We start from the raw sequence: 19,054 nt of genomic DNA, 5'->3' as shown, positions 1-19,054 counted from the left end.
GCTATAAAGGAACTACAGCACGGTCACATGACTTCACGTCACCACCGCTAAGCTAAAGGTGGCTAATGTTGGGCTATAAAGGAACTACATCACGGTCACATGACTTCATGTCACCACCGCTAAGCTAAAGGAGGCTAATGTTGGGCTATAAAGGAACTACAGCACGGTCACATGACTTCACGTCACCACCGCTAAGCTAAAGGTGGCTAATGTTGGGCTATAAAGGAACTACATCACGGTCACATGACTTCATGTCACCACCGCTAAGCTAAAGGAGGCTAATGTTGGGCTATAAAGGAACTACAACACGGTCACATGACTTCATGTCACCACCGCTAAGCTAAAGGCGGCTAATTTTTGGCGTGATGACGTTTAGTCGTCTCATTTAGACATGTTGACCAGTTAGCTATTTACTGACGTATTTATATCATAGAACAAAATGTTAAAATCTCTTCAGCTTGTGTTAACCTTATTTCAGGCTAACCAAAAACACATTAAGAAAAACATTGACTTTCAGACGAAGGAACAGGAAGTGATAAAATGCTGGCTCATGGTTAGGTTTCAGGAGTCATTCCTGCCGCTTTTATCATTTATTTTACTGCAATGAATGTGATGAGTCAATGATCATGGGCTATTGATTTAGAGAAGCACACAAAAACACTTATCATTATGTATTCTTTTTCTCCTGTCAAATAAATAATTAAAGCTCTCTGACTTCTGACGATATTAATATCTCTGTATCTTAATGTGTTTTTTCTCTTTTCTCACACAGGTTCTTTTAAAGGCATGTGTAAGCAGATAGATCACTTCCCGGAGGATGCTGACTATACGGCAGATGCTTCCGAGTACTTCCTACGTAAGTCCTTGCTCCACTCATATTCCCAGAGTTATAGAACTGCTACAATCCCAGTTTATATAGGAAGATCACTTTGCTCCAGGGTTCTCCTGCTTAAACAGTTGTTGGGGAGCAGGACCATTCAGTCTGCATGGACGTTTGGAAAGACTGTACTTTGTAAGCAGGCTAATTGCTTCAACCCCAGAAGTGCTTCTTGCAGTTTTGTCAATAATTGTGCTGTGGCTGATTGTCATCTCAAGTGTGAAGAAGTTTTGGATAAACAGTTCTCTAGAGATTCAAAGGGACAGTCATACAAACCACAAACACATGTCCTGCTACAGTACCATCAATTAGTCCGTTAGCATCAACTTTGTATGTCTATCAAAATGTGGTTTTAATAGCATTCAGGAAATATACCAATATTATAATTTTGCAAGCACTGCCTACAACATTTGAGCAAACATCGAGGACTAGCTATATTACAACTGTGTAGAACATCCAAAATCCAATTTGGTGACGATTGTTAAAGATGTTTTGGAGAAGTCTGAAAAAAACGATGTGGACACAGTTCAAAATGGTGGAAAATCTATAGATGCAAAACATATTTTTTTTCCAAGACTTGCAATAAAAGAATGAACGCCCAAAATGTAAAGTTTGTTGTTAGAGCACCGCCATCTGGCCAAAATTGATCCTAATTAAAAATTGCACTCCCATTACCAAGTGTACAGTTGTTCATATGACTAGTTCTTGAGATATACAAAGGACATACAGAGAATAGAACAGATGGAGATTCCTTGCTTTTATGGTTAGATGTTTTCTCCATATATGTGTGTATGATTGAGTTTTGGCAATATCCTGATGCTCATTCACTTGTGTTTTACTTCATTACTAACTTGTTCTTAAAGTTGCCCAATATATCTAACTTTTGCAGTGTATTTATGCTAGTTTTGTAAAGAAGTCCAAAGTCATACCTGAATAGCATTGCCATATCATCATGGTTGCTCTACAAATAAGACATAATATCAAACTAAAACAATGGTTTTAAACCATCATCACTGGGGTTGAATTGATTGGTATTTCGCAAGTATCAGTTAGATACAAGAACATGTATATCTGCCATCAGTAAGCAAACTGTTTAGCTTTATGTTAGGAGAACAAAGAGGGAAGATGGGTCACTAATGAGGACACAAGAGAAAGGAGGGCTAGGAGTAGAAGTTAGAGTTTGAAGAAAGATGGCAGAGTAGCGAAAGAGTTGAAGATGTGAAATCTTGAGAGAGCACGAAAGTGGAAAGACTCAAACAAAGAGTTGGTAAAGGCAAAGGTTGAGGCACTGATATAGAAAAGGAGCAGGGAAGGGCAGTATAACAAGAGGCATGAAGTCTTAGAAAAGACCAATTCCAGGAGGTGAAAGAGGACACGAGGATGTGGCGGCAGGAGAAAGCCAAGGAGAAGTGAAGGTTGAGGAGGTGAAGGACAAGGAGTAGGGAACCAGAGCAGTGCTGTTGCTCTCCCAGCGGCTTGCCAATTAGGACACTTTCTTCTAAAAATAATCACGGCTCCGCTATATGGGTCACACCTCTCTCTCTCCTGCTTCCCTTCCATCCTTCCCTTACCTCCTCCTCCCTCTTGCTTTCCACCCATCTGTCTGTCCGTCTGACAGCTGGTGGATGGAGGCCATGGGGTGGAGCGAGGGGATGACGGAGAACAGGACCGAAAGGGAACCCAAGTTGATTCAAAAGTGTTTAGAAACGTACAGAAAGGTAAAGTTTCTTGAAATTATAAGAAATGACTAGACCAGCGGTTCCCAACCTGTGGGAAGGCATTGCAAGTGGGCCGCCAAATAATTTACAAAATATTATGATTTGTGTGGAAACATTTTCCTTATAAAGATTTTTTGTATTTGAACCTCCTTTCCTTTCTCGATCCTCCTTAGCAACGGTCATTCCAGTCCTTGACAGCGGTCTGTTCTACTGGATTAACATTGTGTCACATGTTCTGAATCGACCAATCAGAACTTTATTTAGCCTCCATATTGTTTATGGTTGAATGTGGTTGTATGTGGGCCACGAAAAATGTTTAGATTCTTAAGTGGGCCCTGAGTTGAAAAAGGTTGGGAACCGCTGGACTAGACCATTGTTATATACTTTGTTGAGTCAGGGTGACCAGGTGTCCCGTTTTGTGCGTGACTGCTCAGCTTTTTTATAACTTGTCCTGCAAATAGAGCTGATGTGCCGCATTTGATTGATGGAAGCCTTTCTAAAACTTGCCTTTTATCCCAATGCTTTGTAGAAAAACAAGAGAGGGCAATCACCATTAGCTGTGTCAAATATCAATACATCTATACATTCGTGGGCGGGGTCAAGGCCTCGCCAACCTGTCACCATCCTTAATTGCCTATGTTCAGCCCTACTGGGACAAAACAGCACAAGCTAACAAGATGCACTTTTTGGTTGAATTACTCATGTGTGAAGCTGGTTGAGGGCCGGAGAGTTGGATTTTTTCTGCAATGGCGCATGGAGGTGAATATGGTTTGATTGAAACACTACATGCAAGGCTTTATTTATATGAATGGTTTCAATATTGAGATTATTTTACCTCTCAGCATCATGGTAACATGTTCAACATTATCACACAAAAAACTACTCTGTCCCACATGTGGATTGTTGGGATCTGGTCGCCATTGTCGTATCCTGTTGGCATTAATTTGTCTGCCAGAAAATGTCATAAATTGATCTTTAATCAAGCTTTAATGTCAAATTGTTGCAATACACTTCTTAGACCTTGGTGCTATTTACTTAACTGGATGATGGATATTACTAATCGGACGTCTAAATCTTGTTCTATCTACCAAAGAGCATAGGAAAAGACATCGTTCTTTAACCTGAAACAGCTATATTAAGTGTTTTTACTGGTTTTAATCTGTGGGTCAGATTGTTTTGGAGAGAAGATCTCTGTGGAAAACTCTCACCTGGCCATAATCTCTGGAAAGACGAACACTTAGCGAATCTTAACCAGGACATTTGACTCCATTGACGGCTATAGTGTAGAAGACTACAACTCCCATGCTCTGTTTTTGTTTATGTTTTGATTTTGAGACTCTAGTGGCAGAAAATTACAGATTGTGCCTTTACGCAAGTTGAGTTTGAATACATCAGAGCTTATATTTTTTATATGCTCTTCTGTTTTTTTCAACAATTTCAAATTCTTATACTGACCAGTAGTCTTCTTATTTCAGGTCTCATGAAAGTTCAAGGTTCAAGGTTTCAAGGCTTTTATTTGTCATACGTACATAGCTACCGTGTAGTTATGTCGATTAAAATAGGTCACAAGCTCCTCCAACAGTGCAACACAATAAAACAGAAAAAACAGAAAAATAGTGCAAGTAAATACAAAATAAATTGTGAAATAGTGCAATAAGTTCGACCATATTGGGTTTCAACGCAAGGTGAAAGGATTCCTGATGGTCCTGAAGGACTTTTTGAGTGCACAGAACAGTATTTATACCATTTGAAGGTGGAAGCTCTACCCAAATGTACCCATTCATTACATGTTACTTGTTAGACGCTTTTATCCAAAGCGACTTACATACTCAATACTGTGGACAATCCCCACAGGAGCAATTTGGGGTGAAGTGTCTCAGGGACACAACGACATGCTGACTGCAGTGGGGTTTGAACCTGTGACCCCCTGATCCCAACACCAAGGCTCTATCTACTGCGCCACACGCCTCCCATTCAGACAAAGGAACCGGTTCATCGATCAGGCTGTGCTCTGGTATCTTTTACACTCTTGTTGCCACGAACACAGCAGTCACCCGTTTTGGAGTGGATGATAAAAGCTGCTTTTTCATTTTTTTGAATTACTGTATTTTGTCTGGCTGAAGCACTGATACTGCATTTTTTCTTTTCCCTGCTGTGAGTTGTCATGGCAACCTTTTAAAATATATCTGTTCCCTTGGTTGTTTGTAAATGTAGAGCTGTGTGAGGCCAGCTTAACGCTCGGGACAAACCTGAAGACTAGCTGAAAAATACAAAGGCTGGACTAAAAAAACACGTTTTCATCAACTATCACAAATGTGTGTAAGGTCTTTATTTCATTCCTGATCAAGCCAATGGCAAGCTGGTTTTAGCCTTATTTGGAGTTTCCTTTTTACACATTAGATGTGTATTCTCATTATACAACTACAACGAGAAATACACAACAAGATCATGTCAATAGCAATCTCACTTTCTAGAAACACTCGTTTTAGTTTGGAGAACAGCATCCATATATGCGGTTTATCAAAGCAAACCATCATATCTGATTACATGTGACATAAAAACTCCAGTGTTAGAAAATCATGTTAATTAATGCTTTTAAAAACATATGTTATGGGTTTGATTCAGACATAATTTGTTATTTTCTGCTTGTTCAAGCTTTTTCTCTATTCAACTGTTTTTGTGTCATATCCTGTTAAGCCCGAGCCTGTTTTTCAGGTTTCAGGCTAGAAAATGACATGCCCAAAACAAATGACTACAACTTCACTTCTAAAAGGGTTATATGAATAATTTATTTTATCAAAGCAAGGTTACATCTGTGAGTTGGATGTAGAAGTGTCAGAATCAATATAGATTTTTCTCAGTCAGAGTAAATTCAGATGGAACATGGTAAAAAAAGGTAAATTCTTACCTCCGCCTAAAGAAAAAACATTACTTATAGTGAAAACCACCCTTGAATGATGGGATAGTAGACTAAAAGCTTTAGGAATCCAAACTATAACATATAATAAGTACCCTGTATCAAGATTGAGGCAAAACAAGTTAAATTTGACCTTTTTAGAGAGGTTTAGCAAAAATAAGTTCCAGGCGGAATAAGCTTTCGGCACATTTGGGTACATCTGGTTCCATCAGTGCCATTTGACCTTTTTCAGGTACCAGACTATAAAACTGTATTACATTGAATTATCACCATAGGTATTCATTCCATCCAAAGAAAAAATAATTTAAATAAAAAAAGTTAATAAAAAATTAAAAAATTAAAAAAAGACCCGCCGACAGGGGCTTTGGGGCTTAACAGGATATTTTGGTCAAAAAATCTGACTTTTTAGAAAAAAATTATCTTTATTTGGTAGGTTTGCTCCAACTCAATTTTCATAGCTTTATCTAAGGAAAGTAAAGCATTGTTATCCTTTCTTTATTTTAAGGGGTGGTTTATTTATCCCAAATTCAGTTTCTTACTAACCCTCACCCTAACCCTAGTTGTTTTGTTTCATCAGCTTATCCAAGTGTTTTAAACCTAGTATTGTAAACCAATGTTCCTAAAGTACTTTTGTTTGCCTAAACCTAAGCAATTTGTTTTCAATGATGACTGTAATCAGAGTAAATTGAAGCATGTCAGAAGCATGTCACTAACTGGAAATACTCGGTTTGGTTGGGAAATGATGGTGCCTCTGATGGAGCATGTATCCAGTGTATTTGGTCAGAAAACTGGTTCTTTTTTGGATGACGTTTTCCTTGGCTTCTAGGTGTAAATGACCTTTTGAAACCCACAGATGTTTGTATTATTTTGGTTTCATTGATACTTCTTCAAAACCCCAATTTTAACTTGCTGGGAATTCCCTCGACAATGAGCGTCTTTAAATGGACTTTGTAGAAAGGTGTGTTTAATATGCTTTCCAAATAATTCAGACATAGTACAGCTCCTCCTGATAATGTGGAACTCATTTCAGGTTTTGTGAAAAGAGCTTTATATTTTGACAGTTCAGAAACCATAAACCTAACAAATGTACTAGCAGCATGTACTTCTTATGCACAGAAAGAAGGAAGTTAGGGTTAGGGTCAAACCCTAGATGGAAAGAGGGTTCAGGATGTATTTTGTCCTTTTTCAACATTGCTGTCAGGTCTCTAATTCTATGTGACTTCACATTTGCACACATCTTCCTTTAGTTATTATACTACTGACCTGAAAAGGTGCAGGTCTGATTTATTTTTGTCTTGAATGCATTATTCTGTTTGTTTCCTGAGCAGCACTTCTATGGGTTGCATGATTACATAATTACTGTGAATGCACTGACACAATGACTCCTGCACTCTTTGCTTTTAGTTCCCTGCAATCTTCAATGCTACTCCATTCAAAGCTCACTTACTGTAAGTCACTCTGAATAAAAAAGTGTCAGCTAAAGTACTACAATGACTACAATGTAAGCACGATGACACACTCCGACAGATGGAAATGATGCAACATTTGTTTATCAAGGCAGGGTTTTCTCTCGCTCGTACACAATCCCACTTGGAAGCCTCCCAACACAATTCAAAGTCTATTACAATTGGCCACTGAGAAGCTTTAATAGACTGGTTTGGTGCCTTGTTGTACAGTAGCTTCTCCTCCCTAACCCCCTACACGCCTCTAATGTGGAATCGTCTATTCCCAGGCTCCTACTACCTTGAATTTCAATCATATTGTTTTTACTGTCTGAAGCGTGGTGATATGAAAGAGATTGCCAAGGAAGCTCGGGGAACAGTGTCTCTCAGTGTTTGTTGACTGGTGGGCTTCTGATATCCTCAGTGCAATGATAGGTGTCCTCACACACAGTTATTACAGGGAAATCCACGTTGAGTCATACAGGAAAGAAAGACTGATCTTCTGTCAACAAATCAACAAAATATACCATTGCTTTGTGTAGTGGATGCATATTGGTCAGTGTCAAGCTCACGGACAAACACCATTGCATTTCGTGGTGGTATTTAGACTTGTAATTCAACTCATGTTTCACAATTTAAATGTTTTTATAATGAGGCTGCAGTAGAAGGAAATGTTCAGTTTGAAGATTGATGAACAGAAAGACAAACTTCCAGTTCTTAATGCTGCCAATATATAAATAATGCACTGACATTAGATTAGATTAGATTCCTTAACTGTCACTACACAGAGTACAGCGAAATTCCAAGCATTTCCGATGGTGCAATCAGACATAACAGACCGTATAAGTATAGTTTTGACAATACAAGCTAAACAAATGTAATATATATTATACAAAGTGACTATAAATTGGACCTATGATACATTGAATAGTACGCTTACAAAACAATACAACATTACCATACAAATACAAGAACAATACGGTCAAGGCAGTAAAACATGTGAACAAGTCAGTAAGTAAGTTATTGCACATGTATTTTATCAGTGCAGTTGATAATTACAAACCTAGAATTAAATATGTATTCTATAAAAATGGTATGAGGTAGAATATAAGGTGCAGTTGGATGTAAACATGTACTTACAGTAGTTGAGCATAAGTTCAGTTCAGTTCCATTAGTGCTGTGGTTGTACTTACACGTATTTCTTAGTGTTTGTCAGGTTTCAAACTGGGCAATATAAGGCACCCCTCGTCTCTCTGGGTGAGTTTGTACATGTGGTTATGTAACAGTCAGCCTTCCTCCTGCAGCAGTACTATCAGAGCAAGGAGAAACAGCCACCACCCCAATCCCTCCCTCCAGCAGAGGATAGAGGACGGGGATAACCGTTTACCAGCTGATGTTCCCAGCTGAACCAGAAAGCAGACAAATCTGAATTCTGAGTGATTCGATTAAAGATAATGACTAGAAATACTGACTACATTTCCTTACTCAAGTAAAAGTAAAGAAGTATGGGCTTCGAAATGTAATTCAGTAAAAAGTACCCATAACTAGCAGCTGTTTTAAAGAGTACCTGACCTCCCTTTATATTAATAGAACAATAATGTCATTGTTAGCTAATGAATGTTTCCATGCTGAACAATGGCAACATGACAACGTTTTCATTGGTCCCTCTTCTTTAGAGAAGACCAGGAAATGATGGATACACGGATCGTGTTCAAATCAATAGGCACGCAATGACTCTAAATAATAATGATCACGCCACCAAACACACATTCAAACTAAAGGAACCAGCCTGTTTGGGAAATGTGAGAAGTAGAAAGTACAGGTATTTGTGTTCAACATGTAAGAAGTAGAAAGTACAGGTATTTGTGTTCAACATGTAAGAAGTAGAAAGTACAGGTATTTGTGTTCAACATGTAAGAAGTAGAAAGTACAGGTATTTGAGTTCAAAATGTAAGAAGTAGAAAGTACAGGTATTTGTGTTCAACATGTAAGAAGTAGAAAGTACAGGTATTTGAGTTCAACATGTAAGAAGTAGAAAGTACAGGTATTTGTGTTCAAAATGTAAGAAGTAGAAAGTACAGGTGTTTGTGTTCAAAATGTAAGAAGTAGAAAGTACAGGTATTTGTGTTCAACATGTAAGAAGTAGAAAGTACAGGTATTTGTGTTCCAAATGTAAGAAGTAGAAAGTACAGGTATTTGTGTTCAAAATGTAAGAAGTCAAAGTAAAAAGTCGTCAGAAAAATAAGTAGTGGAGTAAAGTACTGATACCAGAAAAATATACTTTAGTACAGTAACAAAGTATTTGTACTCCACTACTTTCCACCTCTGCTATATGTAAGTATATAGTAAGTGTGAGTATTTCTAATTTCGCATGACAGGTCAAACTCAGAGTCAGAAAACCATGGTAATGAATGTTATTAAAAACGACTTTTTGGGTTTGATTCACAGATTGGATAAAAAAGTATTAATTGCTGTGTATCGCCCAGTTGGTTGCATACTTTGTTAATGTGCAAACTTTCTATTCAGCTGATTTTGTGTCAAAGACATTTTAAATTGTGTCTTACTTTTTAGAAAATGTATGTATGTTGGTGGGATTTTGTTGATTTGGTGTAATACGGTTCCAATTTGTCAAAATTAGGTTTAGTGTTAGCCTTTCTTATAAACTCTACAGCTTTATCTACAAAAAGTAAGGCCCTTTCCATACTTTTCTGCACAGTTATTTTAACCCAAACCCTTTTTTAATAATCATAACCAAGTAGTTTTGTTTCCTGAGGTTCACCAAGTATTTAAAATGTAGTTATATAACCCAACCCAAATTATTTTCCTAAACTCAAACAAGTTGTTTCCTTTGAAGAGGAAGTATATTTATTTACAAGACTTTATGCATGTGACTAGCGTTAATTGAAGCATCTGTTAACATTTATTAAAGAATGAATGAAAAAAATGAACTTTTTGATAAAATAAAATGTTGTATGAGAATACGTTGTAAATCAGGTAGTACAACATATATATATTTGGGAACAATACCTGTCTACTATAGCTGCCCAGAGAACATTTGGGAACAGAAAGTGAAATGTAAAAATGATGCATGATGAATAAACAAACTGGAGGTAGAAACTGGCAGAATGTGAATTTATCAACACTTATTTAACACCTAATGAAAAAAGCATCTATCAGCAACAGTCTAATATTATCCTTTACTTGGTAAGAGAAAATGTTAATATTGAACAAGTTCACAAAGTCCTAAAACATTTTAAATGCCAGGGAAAGATGAACCTTTTTGTTCAATGTTTTTCATATAAACCAATATTGACTGTTGCTATGAAATGTGTTAGAACCAACATTAATACGGCACCAAACAACAGGTGTCCTCTTTCATTTTGAGGAAACTGGAATGCGACTAAATCCACAAACTTCTGAAACAAAGACAATTTGAGGACTTGACATTCAACTCAGTGATGTCCTACTTAAGTTATTGATGTATAGTCTTATGTCCAACATATCTCTTGCACTGTCGGCTATTAATGAACATGAACTTCTGTAGTCCTTGAAACCTCGACTGGTATTTGTTTTTATCTTAAAGTTAGGTTATAGATGTTCTTGCCGGTTGTCAACAGGATTCATTGTATTACATATAGCAACTTATATTGGGGCTCGAGGACAAACGTGACAGGAATCCTTTTGTATGAATCTGGAAACTTCTACTAGAGAGTACAGTGGAAACACTCACATTTGAGAATGAATAACCCTATGCCAGATAAAAGATAGATAATGTGGAGCAAGACGGTTATCACACGGCTACTTACTAAATAAACCAACTACAACCCCTTAGAAAAAAATAGTCCGTTCCTCTGCTTATAAACAGCTGGAAGTGCAGCGACAGCAACGTAACTCAAAATGACAATGAATGAAAACAAATGTTTATCGTCCACAGATTACCCTCAAAATGACTGGACTTCTTTTATCAGATTAATATGACTGCACATAGTCCCTTAAACAGAGCCTTCTTTGCAACGGTCTGTTAGCGAAAACAACAAGCTCTGGAATGTCCAAATGTACCAATCAGAATTGAGTATTCAACTAAGCCGTTTAATAAGTGACATTCATTTGCGGAGGAAAAATCGATAGCTCGAACAATAAGGCTAGACCAAAAGAGAACATCCTATTTTTAAGATTTTTATGCTCAAAACTACTCGCATATAATGGGTCCAAAACTTAGTACACACATTGCTCTTATCATTTTAAATATATATACAATTGTCCTTCATTAGCCCCGCGTGCCTGAAAGTCTGACCATTTTGAGCAACATGAGCTGTTCACTGTTCATTAAACAAACGTATCTGCAGTGGCTCCATCGGAAACATTTGATGTCAGATGTAGCACATTACATTTCGGATAGAACAGAGTGAATGTATGCAGGGTTAAATGGAGAGGGTGTGAGGTATATAACACTTACAGAGCGAATGTGTTTTTAAGGTGCCAGTGTGTAGGTGTGTTTGTGAGTGTGTATATGTGTGTGTTCGTTTTTGTAAGTGTGTGTGTGTATCATGCATGGAGCTGTTGAATGGGATTAGATATGGCTAACAGCTCAGCTCTGGCCCTAACTGGCTTGAACAAGGCACACACACACACACACACACATATATATATATAATATATCCTGCTATTTTTGTAAGGACTCTCACTGGTACTAAAGTAGTTACTTTACCTCCGTAAATCCTAAACCAATTCCTTCAATAAATAACAAAAAGCAATTTGAAGAATACATGCGGATCTTCCAAAATGAGAGAAAGTCTAATACGTTGTCCTCACAAAGACAGTAACACAAGAAGAATACACACACACATAGAGTCCTGGTTTGCTCTGAACACTGAAGCGGTTTGCAGTCTTTTGCTTTGATTTAAAGCCGTTTCTAAAATTAGACCGCTGGATCCTCGTACATTATGCTAATTCTCCGGATCGAGATGTTGGTGACATCACGGTGACGTCTTCCCACCGGCTGACGTCACCGCGGCTATTTTTAGCATCCAAGTTTTGACATGGAGGCATATCACGATTTATATGAGTAATACAGCATGATAACCACTGGCAGGCTGCGTGCGCAAGCACACACACACAAACACACACACACACACACACACACACTGAAACAGGCACATCTGAACAGTGTTCAAGCAAACTCACAATGAAACGGGAACATTGAAACACACATCTGCGTGGTGGTTAGTGTGTGTTGTCATGTTTCGATTTTGCTTATATGTTTAAAAAAAATATATGATAATGGTTCATTCAAACACGCGCACTGAAATAGGCATAGGCAAAAACACATCTCCACGGTGGTATGTGTGTGTGTTCATACTCGTATTTTGCTTATTTCCTCCTAATAAGGTCTATTTCCAAAAAACTTATTTAATTCTGAACACGTCTGTCAGCTTTTCTGAGACACACACACACACACACAGACACACACACACACACACACACACACACACACACACACACACACACACACACACACACACACACACACACACACACACACACACACACACACACACACACACACACACACACACACACACACACACACACACACACACACACACACTGATAGTTATTCCCCTGTAGCTGTTTTGCCAAGTTCCCACCACCACATGTTTTTTTGCTGCTGGGCTCTCCCACGTGGGCGAAATGTGTGTGTGTGTGTGTTAGAAGTTAGATGAGAGTGTGTGTGTGAGAGCGAGCAGATCGTTTCTGCGTAGGTTAATACAGTGTGTATGGGAAACACCCCACTTTGTGAGCAAGTGAGTGGGTGGGAGGCTGATCGATGAGTGTGTTCACTTTGTAGCTTGTTGAGCTGATGTGTGTGAGTGTGTGTGGGGGGGGTTGCTGCACCAAACTGTAGTGTAAGTGGATGGGTGTGTGTGTGTGTGTGTGTGTGTGTGTGTGTGTGTGTGTGTGTGTGTGTGTGTGTGTGTGTGTGTGTGTGTGTGTGAACCCGGGGAGCTCCCATGGTGGTGTCCACCCCCGCCTCTATAATTCAGCCACAATTACAAGGCTCTCCTCTGCCGCAGCTAATGAAACCATAAGTCAGCCGGAGACACACACACACACACACACACACACACACACACACAAACACACACACACACACACACACACACACGCACACACCACTGCAGCAGAACCAACCAAGCAGTGGTAGAAATGAAGAGTTGGTGAAAAGTGTAAGAGGGAGAAAGAAAAGAAAAGAACATTTGTTGTAAAAGTGGTAAGTGACAGTTTGGTTAGTACGTGTGTGTGTGTGTGTGTGTGTGTGTGTGTGTGTGTGTGTGTGTGTGTGTGTGTGTGTGTGTGTGTGTGTGTGTGTGTGTTTTAAGGGGCTCTGGATCATTTGGATTGGACAGTTTATACTTGAAAACAAATTGTCCACATTATAGGTAACATTTTTACAACCCTAATAAAGGCAGTCAACATCAGCCCAACAGGAGTACACATATGGCCACTTTCTGCTTAAAACTGCCATAATTGATCCTGAAAATGACAGAAATGGACTCAGCATCCTCAATAACCTCCAAAACCACTCCAACATGTTCCAAATCAGCCAAGCCATTGTTAAACTATTTGTCTGCATGGGCTATAATGCTAATTAATGCTAACTTATGCTAATTGTGCAAAATGCCCTACATATGCAGGTTAGCATCCGGCAGTGTCTATGTACTGGGGTCCCGTAGTATACATTTCTATCATAAAACGTTGGGGTCGTCAACATTTTCTTTTCCATCTCCTCTCTGTGTGAGTCTCCCTCACTTTCTCTCACCTCTCTTCTTGTCTCAGCGCCTGGAGGCCGGAGAATTTGGTTAAAATAATCCTCTTTTTAAACCCTCTCTGTTTAAAGCAGGAGAGCAGAGAGAGAAAGAGAGAGATGGCTGGAGGCGAGAAGTGAAGCCGGCAGTCTGCTTTTTTGTTTTTTTCATTACGCTTTCCTATTGTTTCGTTTCACTTTCCGCCTGTATTTTGTCTATTTTAGCTTCCCACTTCCCACTTCCCACTTTTTTTGAAGCCGAAGTCCTGACAGTCACTGTTTCACTATAACTTCTATCATTTAATCAGTTTGGCAATTAGTACTCAGACAGATCTTGTAGTAAAAGTAGGAGAACCAAAGTGTACTTGTGTAGAAGTCCTAAGCATTCAAAATTAAACTACAAAACCGTAACAAATAGCAGTAGCAGATATTTTATGTCCTAGAACAAAATGTTAAAATCTCTTCAGCTTCCACTGACCTTATTTCAGGATTACAACCAAAAACACATTCAGAAAACCATTGACTTCCTGACCAGGGGACAGGAAGTGATGAAATGCTGACTTACTGTACAGTATATGATGGTTAAGGACTCATTCCTGCACCTCTCAATAACGATATGTTAGTAACTTAATAGTGGTGTTAATAAGGGAAATGGACAATAAAAAAATGGATAACAAATTACAACCTTTGCTATCATACATCATCTCCAGGATAAAGTAAGCCGCTGTGTGTTCACCTCTAGTGTGTGATAAATCAAGAGTACAGGTGTGTGTGTGTGTGTGTGTGTGTGTGTGTGTGTGTGTGTGTGTGTGTGTGTGTGTGTGTGTGTGTGTGTGTGTGTGTGTGTGTGTGTGTGTGTGTGTGTGTGACAAGGTATTTTCGCTTACGCCGTAGAAAGACCATGTGTGTCAGTGTGTGTGGTTAGCTTGAGAGGCTTTCCACCTTGAAGACAATTTGCTCCGACAGCACATGTCAATAAAGAAGAGGAGATGGGGTTGAAACAAATACAATGGAGGAGGAGGAGGAGGAGGAGGAGGAGGAGGAGGAGGAGTTTGGTGCAGTGCCAACTCTGAGGTCACCTTAATATTTGATCTGCTTTAGTGAACCAGAGCATTAGCGACACATTTGTTCTTCCTTCACTGCCTCCTGTTTATTTTCCCATGGGCAAACCAGTAAACACTTACTCTTCTTTTTGTAATTTAACCTGCTTTTGGCTATTATCTTTATACGTTTTGACAATACTGTACTTAAATTCATACACCAAACAACCGAAGCAGTCAGATGATGGAACAGGTTGTAGACAAAAGTTAAAACTGGTTTGTAAGTCGTCCAAATCAGCAAGTTAACCAAACTTCTTGCAGTTTTGACTTTCAGGGTGGATTGTACAGTTTATCAGTTGTTCTGTACTGTTATTCAAAATGGTAAATGGACTAAAGTATAGTGTTGAAAGAAAAAGTACAAAGACGTCCCATAGCAGACATTGGACTTGGTCGCAGTGCATTATGGATTTGGACTGCAGCTTTTGAGTAGGTCTTCTGTTGAAAGAACACATACAAAGACGACCCTTAGCAGAAATGGGATTGGTGTATTGTGGATGTTGAAGTTTGGTATGGGGTTTGCGCTCTGACTTCAAAATGCAAATAGACTAATTCTGGTCGTTTTTCTCATGGTTTCCTAAATTACTGCTGATCAGAACAGCCTCACACGGGGCACCAGACACCAACAGCTCCTCGCCAACACACACCAATTGTGAAGTGGATCGCTTTAAATCCATAAATCTGAAGATACTGTCAATAGCCTTTAAAAAAAACGATATAATCCCCATACTGTAAGGATTATAAAACCTTAGAATAATATTTGAACCAACCTCTTTGTCAAAACCTTCAAAATGTAGAGTTTGCATGAACATTGACCCGTGCATTTAAAAAACGTTGTTGCTTCAAAAGTCTATCCTGCCTATCATCTATCCTTTGGTAATCCATTCTTTTTTTTTTTTACTTTTTTTTTACTTTTTTTTATCACATTTCAACTTCAGTGTACATATACATATGTAGTTAACCTGTTAAGCACCAAGCCTGTTTTTCATGTTTCAGGCTCGAAAATGACATGCCCAAAACAAATGACTACAACTTAACTTCTAAAAGGGTTATATCAATAATTTATTTTATCAAAGCAAGGTTACATCTGTGAGTTGGATGTAGAAGTGTCAGAATCAATATAAATGTTTTTTATTTTAAAGAAAATTCAGATTTTACATAGTAAAAAACTGTAAATTATAGTGTCCGTCCAAAAATTATTTTTACAGATAGTGAAAACTACCCTTGGATGATGGGTTAGTAGACTAAAAGCTTTAGGAATCCAAAGTACAACATATAATAAGTACCCTGTATCAAGATTGATGCAAAACAAGTGACATTTGACCTTTTTAGAGAGGTTTAGCCAAAACCACCCCACCTCTGAGGTGATTTGCGTGAAAATGTTTTTCTTTCCATATCTCTGGCCCCCCTTGCTCGATTTTGATGGTTGACACCTCTTTCTGACCGTTAGAGCCAATAGAATCGAAGGGGGAGGCCCCCACACACACTCATTGTAAAGAGAAAAGGTGGGGGCTGTGCGCATGTAAATGTGCAGCAGAGTGAAGCGATCTCTAGCTCTGGCATTTGGAAACGAGAAAGCAGTTTTATTGCTTATGGATTATCAGAAATAATTTCAAAGAGGGCACAGATACATTGGATGAACCTATGGATTAACTGCAGCATCGTTTATTTTATCGTTTTAATGCCATTGAATACCAGTTTTGACCAAGGTAAGCCATGTTAGCGTTTCTAGCTACCTAGCTCCACATGTTATGATGTACGCTTTCGTTTATAGCGTCGCAAATGTTTATCACTGAGTGTTGAGGTGGGCACCCCTAGATTCAGTGTCTCCAGGACACCAAAAAGGAGTGGTTGGCTGTGCATCTAGGATAAGTAATAAGGGAGTTATTGTGAGTTTAAGTGCTGTTTTAGGTTACATTTTTTCGCACGTGGCTAATTCAGAGGCTGAGTGTTAGCATTGTGGGGTTTTTTTGGATTTTTTTTTTTAAAAAGATCAGTTAGCTGAGTTTCTTCCCGTTAGATGGATATAAAACATTCATAGTTTATTAAATATTAAGATTCCTTAGACGTTGTTTCCTGCAAATGACGCGTTTATCCGCCCGGTACCGGGCGGATGGTGAGTAACAGGTTAAATAGTTTAACAGAGTGGTCCGTATTTTTTCTTTTTCTTAACAAAACAACAACAACACACAAGAACATGGGGTGTTTTCTTTTCAATATAAAATATTGACAGTATAGAGCAGGGGTGTCAAACTCAAGGCCCGGGGGCAAAATCCGGCCCGCGACTTCATTTTATGTGGCCCCACAAGAGCTCTGAAAGAATATAATATGTTTATTATACAGTTACATGGCGATTTACAGAAGCACGTTGCCCACAAACTACATGTCCCACAATGCATCTCAAAATGTCACTTTTCTTTCAAAATGTCACTTTTTTTCCTCAAAATGTAAAAAAAAAATATTTTTGACTTTTTTTTCCAGGATTTGGCTTTTCTTTTTAAATCATTTTGTGACATTCTCACTGAAGAGACTTGCAATTACTTGCCCTAGACTTCTGCTTTCAGACGTAGTTAATTATGAAGTTATTACCCTATCAGATAATAATCCAATGCAGAGGCAAAAATGTAATTTAATGCATTATTTTATATATATTAAATATTTATATATGTATTTTTATATAGTCTTAAAGTTACAACCAGCCCTTTGAGTGCAACCATAATTCTTACGTGGCCCGTGATGAAATTGAGTTTGATACCCCTGGTATAGATCATTAAATAAAATATTCAAACTTTTAAACAAAAGAAGGGCGTTTCGGGGTAATAATCGCTTTCCATTTCTCCCAAATGTCCTCAAATGTAAGTTCCTGGAGCCTCATAGAGAAGGTTATTCTTTCCATTACAAAGATTTCATAAATGATATCATACCAATCATTTATAGATGGGCTGTTTGGTTTGAGCCATTTCTTTGTGATTAATCCATTCTTTTTTTAATACTGATCTCATCCTCTGCATCAGTGACTAATGAGTGATAACGTCTTGTGTCCAGGCGCTGTCCGAGCCTCCAGTATCTTCCCCATCCTGAGTGTGATCCTGCTCTTCATGGGGGGGCTCTGCATTGCCGCCAGCGAGTTCTACAAAGCCCGACACAACATCATCCTCAGCGCCGGCATCCTCTTCGTCTCTGCAGGTAGGAAGGGAAGGAGGAAGAGGATAGATTAGAAGGCTTTATTGTCATCATACAGGTACAATGAGATGAGTAGAGCTACTCCTTTTTTTAAGGTGCCATCAAATAAGCAAAAAACCAAACAAGAGATGTACAACATTCAGGAGAAGACAACATACAAACAACAAGCATTCATACTTTAATATGCAGATGAAGAGGACGAGGAAGGTGGGAGGGGATGGAAGAATGGGAAAGGTATAAGTGTAGGGGCAAAATATATTGGATTGAGTAAAAAGGGAAAAAGATATAAGGTAAAAAGTAGAGGAATGACAGGGAGAGAAATATCTTGAATGGAAAACGAAAAAAGGAAGAAGAGATAGATAGATAGATAGATAGATAGATAGATAGATAGATAGATAGATAGATAGATAGATAGATAGATAGATAGATAGATAGATAGATAGATAGATAGATAGATAGATAGATAGATAGATAGATAGATAGATAGATAGATAGATAGATAGATAGATAGATGGATGGATGGATGGATGGATGACCCCATGGTACCTTTTAGTTTTCGCCGAAACTATTCCTCTTTTTAATTTTTAAATGCACATAGTTAAGTTTAAGTTGTCTTTCTAGGACTGTTTTGGTGCCCTCCGTGAACCAGGGTCTAGAAACCAAAACGGCACACGTAGGGGACTTTAACCACCTACGAGGGGACTTTAACCCCAATAATGACTTTAACCACCTACGAGGGGACTTTAACCCCAAAACACGTAGGGGACTTTAACCCTAAAAATAATAAGCCTGAATATATCAATTAAAAGCAGCTGCAAAATGTCATTTAAAAACAGTCATTAAAAAGCAAAGATAATAAAATAATCATTAAAAGAAAAAATACATGGATAAAAGTTACAGTGCAGTTTAAGATGTGAATAGTTCAATTAAAAGCAGCGGCAAAAAGAAAAGTCTTCAGCCTGGATTTAAAAATAGTCAGAGTTGCAGTTGACCTGCAGGTTTCTGGGAGTTTGTT

General features: G+C 38.4%; 1 protein-coding gene across 1 annotated transcript in view; it reads left to right on the top strand.

Moving 5' to 3' along the window:
• The window catches only part of LOC117496521 (voltage-dependent calcium channel gamma-2 subunit-like), a 62,448-nt gene that overhangs the window by 39,955 nt on the left and 3,439 nt on the right, over positions 1 to 19,054 (top strand). The window contains exons 2-3 of the mRNA XM_034148209.1: positions 773 to 856; positions 17,902 to 18,042. Coding sequence (XP_034004100.1) covers positions 773 to 856; positions 17,902 to 18,042 — 225 coding nt within the window. The remainder of the gene's footprint in view (positions 1 to 772; positions 857 to 17,901; positions 18,043 to 19,054) is intronic.

Source organism: Trematomus bernacchii, unplaced genomic scaffold, assembly GCF_902827165.1.
Source record: "Trematomus bernacchii unplaced genomic scaffold, fTreBer1.1, whole genome shotgun sequence".
Classification (NCBI taxonomy): domain Eukaryota; kingdom Metazoa; phylum Chordata; class Actinopteri; order Perciformes; family Nototheniidae; genus Trematomus; species Trematomus bernacchii.
This window is presented reverse-complemented; position numbering and strand designations above follow the sequence as displayed.